A 13,487-nucleotide genomic window follows, 5' to 3' on the forward strand; every position below is an offset into this window, starting at 1 on the left:
TTGAGGCTGTTTCCTCTTGTGCTATCACTTGCTACTTGGGAAAAGAGACCAACACCCACCTCACTGCAACCTCCTTTCAAGTAGTTGTAGAGAGTGATAACATCTCCCCTCAGCCTCCTTTTCTCCAGTCTAACCTACACCAGTTCCCTCAGCTGCTCCTCATCAGACTTGTGCTCTAGAACCTTCACCAGCTTCGTTGCCCTTCTCTGGACATGCTCCAGCACCTCAATGTCCTTCTTGTAGTGAGGGGCCCAAAACTGAACACAGGATTCGAGGTGCAACCTCACCAGTGCCGAGTACAAAGAGACGATTGCTTCCCTAGTCCTGCTGGCCACACTATTTCAGATACAAGCCAGGATGCCGTTGGCCTTCTTGGCCACCTGGGCACACTGCCGGCTCACGTTCAGCCGGCTGTTGACCAACACCCCCAGGTCCTTTTCCTCTGGGCAGCTTTCCAGCCACTCTTCCCCAAGCCTGTAGCATTGCCTGGGGTTGTTGTGACCCAAGTGCAGGACCGGCACTTGGCCTTGTTGAACCTCATAGAGTTGGCCTCAGCCCATCGATCCAGTCTGTCCAGGTCCCTCTGTAGAGCCCCTTTCTACCCTCGAGCAGATCCACACTCCCACCTAACTTGGTGTCATCTGCAAACTTGCTGAGGGAGCACTCGATCCCCTCGTACAAATCGTTGATAAAGATATTGAACAGGACCGGCCCCAGTACTGAGCCCTGGGGAACACCGCTCGTGACCGGCCGCCAGCTGGATTTAACTCCGTTCACCACAACGCTCTGGGCCCGGCCGTCCAGCCAGTTTTTTACCCAGCGAAGAGTGCACCTGTCCAAGGCATGAGCAGCCAGCTTCTGCAGGAGAATGCTGTGGGAGACAGTGTCAAAGGCTTTACTAAAGTGCAGGTAAACAACATCCACAGCCTTTCCCTCATCCACTAAGCGGGTCACCTGGTCATAGAAGGAGATCAGGTTGGTCAGGCAGGACCTGCCTTTCATAAACCCGTGCTGACTGGGCCTGATCACCCTGTTGTCCTGTACGTACCACGTGATGGCACTCGAGATGATCTGCTCTATAACCTTCCCCGGCACCGAGGTCAGACTGACAGGCCTATAGTTTCCCAGATCCTCCTTCTGGCCCTTTTTGTAGATGGACGTCACATTTGCTAACCTTCAGTCAACTGGGATCTCCCCAGTTAGCCGGGACTGCTGATAAATGATAGAAAGATGCTTTAGCTTTCTGCTGTATGGTCAGTTGTTTTCTTTGTCTTCTCACAATTTGATTGCTTGAAAGAGATGAGACTGAGTGCCAGGAGACCTGAGACACGTGAACACATATGCTTCCTCACTGATATTTCACAGTATCAGTGGAAGCCGAAGGCAGCTTTTTAAGATGTAGTTGGAGCTGCTATCCTAATCTTTTCAGTCTCTCAGCACCTCTGTGGGCAGTCCCGGTAGTATTTTCATTTCACAACTCTGGATTCTATTTACATATAAGCAAGAAAACAGTTACTAAGGAAAGGATAGTCAGAAACTCTTTAAAAATTTTAACTCTTTCTGATAAAGTTTAGTCCTCACAGATTTCAAAAAATGTTGAAGTTTCTTTTCAGGTCCAAATATGCTTTCATTGTAATCAAAAACGTTTTAAAAAACATTCCATTCAAACTTACAGAATCCTTAAAAAGATCTTTTTGTAAAAGGATTTCAGAGATAACATAACGTCTTAGCAATTCATGGTGAGGTGAGCTAAGGCTTTCTGGGATTGCTGGAAAAACTGATTAAGCATTGCCAGATACGGAATTCTTCAAATGATACATAACAACACAAAAACAACACATAAAACAACCGACACATAAATGACCTCTTATTTTAAAAAGTGGTGATTAGTACTAAAATAATGTTTATGCATACATTTTATTATTTATATAAAACTACATCTAAATCAAAACTTCTGCAAATGAACATCTTTGAAATGTTCATAGCAATTCTAATGAAAACATTTTTAACTATAGATATACATCCACAGTTTTGTGCAAACATCGGCGTATTTATAAATGTTTTCGGTAAACTAGGCCACTAATTCTTTCAGTACATTGAAACTAATTTTAAATGAAGAAAAAATATGGAGTAAAAGAAAATTAGATGTTGTTCTCACTTGGTTGAGAGCCTAAAAAAGGCCATTTTTACATTTCGTACCATTGGTGACATGGGGATCTATTCCAGAAAACTTATCTAGCAGTTGCATACCTTAAGCAAAAAAAATTGCAATCTTTAATTGTTTAATCTGCTGCTCACATATGAAACTCCAGCCAAACATTCGAAATAACCACAAGAATAATAGCAAACCACATGAAAACATTTATTTTTAATATCACAAAGACTTCAGAAGAAACCCCTAAAACTTCCAGAGTCAGAAAAACATATTCTAGAGTTTGTAATTAGAACTTGTGGTTGGTATGGCAAAGAATTGTCCTTAACAAGACAAAGCTAAAATGTTCTGTGTTTAATTAATCTGAAAACTGAAAAAACCACAAAACAAACAACACCCCACCCCCCAACACCCCCCCAGTCTTTAGGTATGCAAAAATCCAGAGTTCTTTTGCCACTGAGTTCTCTACAGAGTTACTGTTTTCCTGTCCTAATCTCTCTTGCTTTCTGTCACTAGTTAGGCAAACTGTTATGTCAGTGGAGCAAGCACTACCCATTACTATGGCTATTCAGTAGTTGTTTGTGGTTTTTTTTTGTCTAAAGATGGCATTTCCTGTGGAATTGATGCCTGTCTAGTCAATTCTGAAATTAAAAGTAAATTGGTAATTACCATCCACAACTAGTTACTTTCATACAAATGGTATACACACACACTACTGAGTCGTATATAGCACACATCCACAAGCAGACAATCATATTAAACAGCTTAAAAATTAAATAGGACTCAGGTTTAGAAAACTGCAGAGAAAATAATGGCTTAGCCTATGCCTAAATCAGTCCTAATCATGTGATTTCTAGAATATCCCTTTCTGGATTCATAGATTTATCAACAAACTTAATAAAGTACTCTGCAACAGTTGCAGGTTTTGCTTGGTTAGTTGATTGCCTTTTATTTTTTAACAGAAATAAATGCTTAAAACCTCTCCAATACCACTAGACACATTATTCTCACACAAGACAACTCTTTCCATCACCACATCCCCCCAAAATACTGTGATGAGGTATGTATAAGGGAAAGTTGCCTTCTCACACAAAGATTGCTTCATAGATTCTTCAGGGTATCTCTCTTAGCCAAGAGTATTTGCTCCTAGCTATCATTTCAACTGTCTCATCGCTTGTGTTTGAGCAACAGATGCAATGTTGCAATTACTTTCTTCAAATGTAATCAGGACAGTTTCTTTTAGGCCTTCCCCAATGTTGTACCTATACACACATACATTGACACACATGCATTAAAGCAGAAATGTTGAAGTCTCAGCAGGGGAATTCAGAAGCCTGACTCTCTGTTCATCCTGTAGCCCGAATCTGAAAGGCTTTCACAAATGTAGTTGAAATAGCAGCTGGCCCTTTTTACCAGTCCATCTCAGCACATACAGAGATATATACATGCACAGGCACACATGCAAAGTATGCACACATGCTTGAAAAGGAGGTCCAAGAAGTAAAATTCCCTTTCTTAAATGTGTTATGGAATATTAAAGTTTTGAAGTGTTATTTCCTTCAGAGTTTGCTTATGACAATTACATGGACAGAGATCATCCGCTTGTACTTTATGGCTTAAAAAAATCCAGGTATTCCTTGATAATCAATAAAATAGATGTAATGCTATACAAAGAAAGATGCTCAAGTACAGGTGAAAAAGACTACCTTCTTTTGGCTTTCTTTCATCTTTTCTACCCTGCACAATAGGGATTGTCTTCCAAAATAAAGATGTCTTCCTGCAATTGCCGAAATGTAGTCTTTGGCCAAAAAACCTCTCTCTCTCGGCTCAGATCTCACTTAATATTTAAGCCATGTGAATAATATTTAAGACACTCCTGATAGATCAATTTAGTTTCATAAGTTTGTAGTGCCATCGGTGCTGCTGGTAAAAATGCAATTGCTGATCTCCAGGAAAACAGTGTGTATTGACCTTCATAAGCAACGTTCTTCCCTCCTAATACAGCTGAGAGTGTCACAGACTAATGATTAACACAGTCATTATGTCAACACACAGTAGGGAAAATCTGTCTTGTTTGAAAACAAAAGTATTAACACAGCAGTAGTTCTGTTGTGGTAAAACTGCAACCCTTTGACTTACAGTCAATGAAACTAGCTGCATGTGGCTAAAGGCATTGGAATGGAACTATTAACAAAAATCTTCTGAAAAGGAGCCAATAATCACATTTCTTTACCTTTATTAGTATTATCCATTTCAATAAGAGGGCCTAGACCCTCTGTTTGTGGCCTTCCTCTGCAGCTGTCAGAGTGGTTGAAGCCTGTCAGACAGCATACAAATCTATAGGAAAAGCAGCCAAGGAGGTGCCTTAGAGCATTGTTTAGGATAATTTAGCACAACCCAAAATGTCTCTTCTGCTCCAGGCTGGGAGTCACTCAGAATCATTAGCCCTTGTTATGAGCTTGAGTAAGACATCACCTGCTTTGAAGACTATTATAGCTAGATTAGGTTCAAGATAGGAATGGACAGAGGAAGGACTCCTAATCTGCCTGAAAAAGCTGTAACTCTTCTATACTTGTCAACAGGGAAATGCAAGATCTTATAACACCTGATAAATTTCTGTAGGCACAACCAATTCATTTGTGAACTGACTGCAAAATAATTCTGTACATACTCTTGGGGGAAAAAAAAAGTATGGCTATTATTTTCATTTGAATCTCTGTATTGCTTGTAGTATAAAGTGAATAGTAAAGGTACTCTAGAATCCTTGCCAAAATGAGCAAGTGAGCAAGCAACGAAGTGCACTCAGAATATTTGGTTGAAATTTACTATATGAGCCAGAAGTCTCACACTTCAGAAGAGTTTCTTTCTTTGTCAACCAAGGGATCCATTGTAGTTCCTATTTTTCATGCAAGGAAGAGGAAACAGTGTGATGCTTCAGTCTGCTGAAACCTAGAGAAACTCTGTGCATGCTACTAATGGAAACTGGGACAGTAAGTACAAGCATCTGCACAAGCAAACAGCCTCCATGGATATTTAAGCTTATAATTTATTTGGCAGGGAAGAAATTAAAAGTGCACCAAAGCTGCAAAAAGAAACATAATTACAGATATTTTCTTAAGATAGGCAGCTGAAATGGGAATTGGTTGATGACTAGGTCAACAGAGAGTATCCTACAAGGTTCAATTGCTTTGGATCCCTGCAAAGTGACGTGAACAGCACACTGTAATGGATGTTACATAGACAGTGCTAAAATCATGAAACTCTAGGAGAGAGATGATCTGCTGCACTAACAATTCAGCATATACTTCATACAACAGTGAGCAGAAATAAAAATGGTCACAGCTGCCTTTCTTCCTATCTAGGTCTAGGCCACATGAGGGGAACTTTTAAGGTATAAAAGAGAATCTTCTCTTGATCTCTAATCTTTAAGGAGATAAATAGTGGCATTCATTAACATAGCATGAATCATTTTCCTTAGTACAGGTAATGAACAAACAGAAAAGTCTGTCATTTTCCAGCTAGTTGTTTCTCGTAATGACACAAATGTTTAACTTGCCAGGTAGGACAATTATTGTGGAGAGAGGGAAGAACAATATGGTTATTGTATCTGAATAATTATCCACTGTGATACCTACAAGTCAAAGCAACACTGACTTCAAAGGGAAGGAGTGCAAACTGAACTCAAGCAAACAGTGATGGCTTTTCACTGATACAGGTTAGGCAGATTTTGTAAAGTAACCACGCAAAGTACCAGTCAAGCTTCCAGTAAATGATTTGCACCCCAGTTTAATCAACACGTGGGTCTTCACCCAAATCCTAAGTTTCTGTGTTTCTTGGAACATTTACTGGTTAGCATGTTTCTACAAATATCCAGCAGGCTACCATGAACATCCTCCTGCTTTACTCAAGCATGATTACAAAGAAAGAAACCACGAGAGGTTATACGTTTAAAACTTATGCTTAACTAAGAACATACTGAAAGGTACTTTCAACTGATCAGTTTTTTCTCTGTTTAATCTATTACGGATGTAATTGCCATACTGACTTAGAGGAATCTGCTCTTTATGCCTTCAACATTTTAGGGAATAAAACATCATTGAATATGAGTCAGCAGTGTGCCCTGGGGTGCCAAAAGGGCCAACCGTGTCCTGGGGTGCATCAAGCACAGCATAGCTAGCTGGTCGAGGGAGCTGATTGTCCCACTCTACACTGCACTGGTGCAGTCCCACCTCGAGTACTGTGTGCAGTTTTGGGCTCCTCCATATAAGAAGGACATCAAACTATTAGTGTGTCCAGAGGAGGGCAACCAAGGTGGTGAAAGGTCTCGAGGGCAAGATTTATGAGGAGCGGCTGAGGTCACTTGGTTTGTTCCATTTGGAGAAGAGAAGGCTGGGGGGACCTCATCAGTGTCTACAACTTCCTCAAGGAGGGCAGCAGAGCGGGAGGTGCTGATCTCCCTCTGGTGACCAGCGACAGGACATGAGGAAAATGAATGAAGCTGCATCAAGGGAAGTTCAGATTGGACGTTAGGAAAAGATTCTTCACTGAGAGGGTGGTCGGACACTGGAACAGGCTCCTCAGGGAAGTAGTCAGAGCACCAAGCCTGTCAGAGTTCAAAAAGTGTCTGGACGACACTCTTAGTCATATGGTTTAGTTTTAGGTAGTTCTGTGAGGAACAGGGAGTTGGACTCGATGATCCTTATGAGTCCCTTCCAGCATGAGATATTCTATGATTCTGTGATCCAGTTCTGCAGGAAGTGCCATACAATGACCAAGGTTTCCATCTGATCCTAATTCCAACAGATCAAGGCAAGTTAGTGTTTACTATTCCTTCTTTATTCACGTCAGGTGCTTTCTGAAACACTTCAAAACCAAACACCAAACCATCAAGCTATAGTTTAAATTCAAGAATATCTACATACTAAAATAGTTCGGTGACTCTTTACTGAAAGAGATCCAGACAGTCAGAAAACCAGGCTGCTCAGTCTGCCCTCTGCTGGCCTTTCTGTATTTCAGTTTTCCCTTTAAAACAAGTCTTTTGTTGACTGAAATGATCAAAAACAGTGGCACCATCAAGGCTTATAACAAGCAAATCCACCGGTGAGAAGTACATAATTTCTGAAGAATGATTCAGTGAACAGCTGTATGTGCAGAGATTAATAGGCTGATTAATACACTTTCTTGGAAACGAATTTTGGATAAATATGCATATATTTCTGTAATTTACAAAATACAGCAAAAGAAAAAAAGCACACTTCATGCACTTTCCTGTAGAACAACGTTTCATTTTTCATACTACATTATTATAGTCAGAAAGGAAACTGATAGGAGACACACTGAAGATATTTCTCTACTGTGCTAACATCCTTTAAAGCTACTGCAGCAATGCTCATCTTTGCATCTTGAGATCAATGTCATGCTCACCTCAGATACACTCCTTCTGCAAGAACAGTATCTAGCTGGCATATTTTCTAAATGATTGCTAGGACTTTAATTTAAATGACACATTCTCAAAGGGTTTGGCCTTGCCTCTTAAAACCAACAGAGAAATCTCTATTCAATTCTGTCATTTGGCTGAATTAAAAAAGGAAACATTAATAAATTAGAAGTTTCTAAAACTTAACCTAGTACACAAATCTCAAAGGGAAGATCAGAACATTTAAATTACTTAGAAAGGGTTATCAAAACATTAATCCCATTTTATTGGACTATCATTTAGCTAATACTTGGAAACCTTAAGGAAAATGAAAAACCATCATCATCATATGCATACAAATAAGAACATACACTGAACAACCATATTTTTCCATCTTTTTACTTACAAAGCACTATGTGATTATTCACATGTAATGCAAGACCTCTTTAAACAAAAAAAAAAAGGAAATGCAAACAGCAGTCTTCAAACAGGTATTGGGGAACAGGAAATTGTAGGTGCAAGGACACTTCTTAAATGATAATGTTTGATTGCTTATTAGCGTCCGTCAGGGTAAAGGAAATAATATGCACTATAGTGCATATTTCTGATCCATTATGCACTATAGTACTAGATTAGGATCTCTCCTGATCTGGAAAATTCAGAAAAGTATTAAGAGCAGGTGGATGGCTACTTAAATTCTATTAGTTGTGCTGCAGTACTTCATAAGAAGTGAAGGAATATTTTATTTTAAAGCCTTGGGAAAAAAAACCCAAACATTCTCTAATTTCAAGAACAAAATAGCATGAATCAGAGCAGTTAAGGCCAATCAGCCATGAACAAGAGACTGAAAAACAGCTCTTACAAAACATGGAAGTGGTACAGAAATATCACCTACACGAAAGGCAGCAGAAGTTACTCTCATCACTAGAATAATTGGTACAATAATCTAATAAATTATTTACTAACCTTGCAGCAGTTCAAACAATAATCACCATAAGCTCGAATTGAAAAATAGCTCAAGAATAGTAGTTTTCATAGAATGGTTTGGGTTGGAAGGTCATCTAGTCCAACCCCCCTGCAATGAACAGGGACATCTTCAACTAGATCAGGTTGCTCAGAGCCCCGTCCAACCTGACCTTGAATGTTTCCAGGGATGGGGCATTTACCACCTCTCTGGTTCCAGTGTTTCACCACCCTCATCGTATAAAAGATTTCTTCCTTATATCTAGCCTGAATCTCCCCTCCTTTAGTTTAAAACCATTCCCCCATGTCCTATCACAACAGGCCCTGCTAAAAAGTTTGTCCCCATCTTTCTTATAAGCCCCCTTGAAGTACTGAAAGACCACAGTAAGGCCTCCCCGGAGCTTTCTCTTCCCCAGGCTAAACAACCCCAACTCTCTCAGCCTTTCTTCATAGCAGAGGCATTCCATCCCCCTGATCATTTTCGTGGCCTCCTCTGGACCCGCTCCAACAGGTCGATGTCTTTCTTGTGCTGAGGGTTCCAGAGCTGGACGCAGTACTGCAGTGCTCTGGTCTCACCAGAGCAGAGTAGAGGGGCAGAATCACCTCCCTTGACCTGCTGGCCACGCTTCTTTTGACACAGCCCAGGATACAGTTGGCTTTCTGGGCTGCAAGTGTACATTGCCAGCTCATGTCCCGTTTTTCACCGACCAGTACCCCCAAGTCCTTCTTGGCAGGGCTGCTCTCAATCCTTTCATCCCCCAGCCTGTATTGATACCAGGGGTTGCCCTGACCCAGGTGCAGGACCTTGCACTTGCCCTTGTTGAACCTCATGAGGTTCACCTGGGCCCACTTCTCAAGCTTGTCCAGCCCCCTCTGAATAGCATCCCTTCCCTCAGGCCTGTCAGCTGCATCACTCAGCTTGGCATCATCTGCAGACTTGCTGAGGGTGCACTCAATCCCACTATGTCACTGATGAAGATATTAAACAGTACTCGTCCCAATATGGACCTCTGAGGGCCACCACTCATCCCTGATCTCCATCTGGACATTGAGCCATTGACCACTGCTCTCTGGATGCCACCATCCAGCCAATTTGGTCTGAATAGTCCATCCCTCAAACCCATCTCTCTCCAATTTAAAGAGAAGGATGTTGGGGGGGACCGTGTCAAAAGCCTTACAGAAATCCAGATATATGACAACAGGTGTCCTAATCCTATGAAGGATGGTCTCTTGCTATGCTATGCTCTTGGAAATGACTCTCGTACAGTCACAGCAGTTCCATTCAAATTCCCCTCATGGTTTGAGTCCTAATAGTTTTATTCTAAAAAAGAGCACCTAACTTGCAGTAACATTCAATGTCAATTTACAATTCTGCATTCAAGTTATATAGGATCATCCAACAGCATGAGACAGAGGGCCATTGCATGTATTAGTCTGCAAATGACACCACCAACGTGGTGTTTCAAAGAACACTTGCTCTTGATCTAGCACTACCACAACAAACAATTTTGTGGGTTACAGAAAGGGGCAGCTTGATTGAATACCAGAATAGAGACTGTCTCTCATGACAATCCATCTCCTGCATTCTTTTCTAGCTTATGCAGCTGTATGGACTGCATGGGGTCTGGAAACAGATCAAAGAGGATTTTGAACACATACACATTACATTCCTTGATAAGCAAGTCAATGACGTGCAATCTTGTGAATTCTTAAGACAACACTTTTACATTTTAGGAAAGGGAGGGGAGAAATATCATCACCAGCAACGGAGAGCTAAGAGATCTAGTTAAAAACAAAGATAAAAACAGTTGAATTAAAAACCAAATCACAGTATAAGCTACCAGTTCAGTAACCTATACATCTTTTAGTGTCATGTAACCTGCTTGCTTATGGAAAACTGCCTGCTTGACATGGCTTCCTTCTGTCAAAAGACAATATTGGGATACTTTTCAGTTCTTCAGTCACTAAAGCTTTTAAATGTGTATGCTGTCATGTTTGCCACATCTCAGCTGTGCCTCTTCCTATGCAAAGTTTTTAATTCTATGCTAACAGCTTTTCATATCCTTGAAGCAGAGTGGTTGTGAAAGATACTGGATTGTCCCACCTGTGAGAGCAAAATTCTTTTCCATAAAAGTCTATACCACAAATTATAGAAATTAAGCTTCCCCGTGGCTGCTCCTGGTCTCGCCCATTTTTGGTTAACATACAAGTAGATCAACCTTACTTCGATAACCCATATCTGAAACTGCCAGGATAAACTGAGTGGTACTGTAAGGGGCTTGCAAAGATAGTGACAGAAAAAGACTGACCCCTCTGACCAGTTGGTACTGATCATTGTGCAGCCACTATTTACTGTGTGCTTTATTGCTACTGCTTTCAAAGAAATTAAAATAATGTGCAACATTTTCAGTGGTTTTTAGGGAGGAAAAAGTATTTGTTATGGTCTGATGTAATCCAGGAGAAAAACTCTGTGGAAAAATGAAAAGTCATATAAGAAAAGCCAAGAAAGTAAAAGGGAGGAAAAAAAAAATCGTTTTCAAACCTACAGGTCACCACCATAAGACTATTACATGATCAATCCTAACAGCACCTTTTTCTTTATTTTCCATTACCTTATGGCACAATTTATTGCATATCAAAAACACATCAAGCATGACACTTAGTTCCAACAATTCTGAATTAGTTTCCCCCTAACTCACTCTGCAATTGCCGATACTTTAATGCAATCAATATGCAACACTCTGTACAACACAACACATAAAGGCTCATGTTCAGACCTTGTTTCTTGGATTGTTTGTCATGTTTATGGCTTCCTAATCAACTTTAAAATTCTGTTGCATCCAATAAGACTAATCATTAGTTGAAATAAGAGTGTCCACTCTTTGTATTTTGTATGAGATGAGCATGTAGACAAAAGGATTAGGTGAAAATAGTACTGGGCATTCACTTTGCAGGAGTGAGGTTCTTTCAGGGATTACGTGTAGGAAGATTAATTACAGAAATTTTATTTCATAAGGAATATATTGCAGGAAAAAAGATCCAAAAAAGTCAAATATCCTGACAGCGTAATTAGGGATTAAAGTGTGACACATGGTTCAATACTTGCCAACAATCACAAAGTCCAAAATAGCTACCCTTTATTTTTTTCTAACTATGCCTCTTGCAAAGGAAAATGATACGAAGAAAGTAATTTTCCCCAAGCATATCCTTAAGGCAGACATTTCCAGCAGACCTTAGTATAGTCTCAAATTTTTATTTTTGTTTTTTTTTTAATTCTTCAAGAAAGTGGATGTCTTCATAGTATCTCTTGCTTAGGTATGTAAAAAAGATGTTCACAGAAGACTTTTGAAAGAATAAAACATGACAAGTTATATTTTTCATCTGTGAAAAACCATTTCATATGGTTCACTTTCTGAGCCATTTTATCCATTGCCCCCATCCCCAAATCCCTAAATTCTTCAGGAAGATATTCAATATTTTATTTTAATCTGTATGGGCAATGATTTGTTGTCTCACTTCTGCTAGAGTGGTAGATATTGCCAAATGGTACAGTTACTCTGAATTAAGGAGATCTGACTGCTATCACATGTCTGGATTCCAGAGATTTCCTTCACAGGCTGATGACTGAGAGGTCACATACAACCATCTTTATGTCAAAAGACGATGCTGGCAAGCAGGCAGGTGTAAAGAAATTGGAATTAAAGCTTGTATTAGCCTTACTGAGATTTGTCTAGTTCAAAAGTTGAAAAGGTTTATTTAACCTGGAGAAGAAGTTGCATTGTCTTCACCTGTTTGTGTTGAACAGGGAAAGTATAATGGATGTATTAGTACCGACACGAATGAGACGTGATAAACATTCTACACTTACATACAATTGCACCTTCCAGTGGCTCCAAAAGCAAGAGTAAACCATACTGACTTGCACTACATGAATACACATACATGCAAAACTATAGTTGTACACATCAGTCATGCAGCCCTTAACTGTGGCCAGCTAAAGAATAGAATATACAAATGCTGGGGAGCACGCAACAACACTAGAGAACCAAGTACAAAAATGAAGAACAGTATATCAGATTTTAAATTAGTCTGCAAATTCTCTTGGGCAGAGCAGATTTAGCTATGCAAACAATGAGAAGTTCCTGTACACGATTAAGGACAATATATAAATTGATGGTTTTTTTCCCTTCAAAGCAATATGGGATTGACAAACAACTTTGGAAAAAATCATGGTTAACCACTCAAAATTGCAAATTAATCTTCAGCACCCAGTCTTGAATACAATTTATCAGTGAGAAACTCCTGGAAATACAGAATGGGTATGTCCATTATTGCACAGTAAACTAGATTTGGTAATCAAAATCTCTCCCTACTGTTAGATTAATAGTTTATGAAATTTATCATATCAGAACAAGCCAAAGAAGCAAACTCATTTAGCAAAAACTCTCAACTCAGTATTAACTACAGGTTTTGTCTTGCAATCAGCTTTTTAATTACGGCAGCAGCTCAACAAACAAGTCCTCCAAATCTTTAAAAAAAGTACTTTCACAAACTAAGGTAAGACAAACTCCCAGAATTCTACTGACAATTTATATTCTCACCAAGTCCTGTAAATGCAGTTTTTCATTACAACACATACAATACGTGGTTCCATATTTACATATAAGGAAAAAAAAAAAATCTACTTCTGTTAATTTAAACTTCAGGCCACTGTACTTAAGCCTCTGAGTTACCATTCAATATACACTGATGATGAAACACTTTCTACTTACATCTTTATTCTATCCATGCAAAGAACAGCATTAATCAGCAAATATTCCGTGTGCAAAATTTGACCCTTCATACTGGAACCTCTATGAAAGTAAGAGATCAAAGCCAGTTTTTCATCACAATAGTGCTGGCACAATTAACTTTGGCTTTAAGTTAACCAGAATATATCACACAGCACGTGAAAAA

The 13,487-nt window shown here is 39.6% G+C and overlaps 1 protein-coding gene across 3 annotated transcripts in view; it reads right to left on the reverse strand.

Annotated features, from left to right (window-relative positions):
- PDHX (pyruvate dehydrogenase complex component X) overlaps positions 1 to 13,487 on the reverse strand; it is a 79,890-nt gene that overhangs the window by 3,131 nt on the left and 63,272 nt on the right. Inside the window, exon 11 of one of the 3 annotated variants that reach the window (XM_075152393.1) lies at positions 5,627 to 13,384. The exons of 1 other annotated variant lie outside the window; for it this stretch is intronic. In XM_075152393.1, the coding sequence (XP_075008494.1) occupies positions 13,300 to 13,384 (85 nt within the window). In that variant the 3' untranslated portion in view covers positions 5,627 to 13,299. Of the gene's footprint in view, positions 1 to 5,626; positions 13,385 to 13,487 lie in introns of those variants that run through there. One more of the 3 variants, XM_075152397.1, reaches the window with a different exon arrangement.

Source organism: Calonectris borealis, chromosome 5 (assembly GCF_964195595.1).
Source record: "Calonectris borealis chromosome 5, bCalBor7.hap1.2, whole genome shotgun sequence".
NCBI classification, from domain to species: Eukaryota; Metazoa; Chordata; class Aves; order Procellariiformes; family Procellariidae; genus Calonectris; species Calonectris borealis.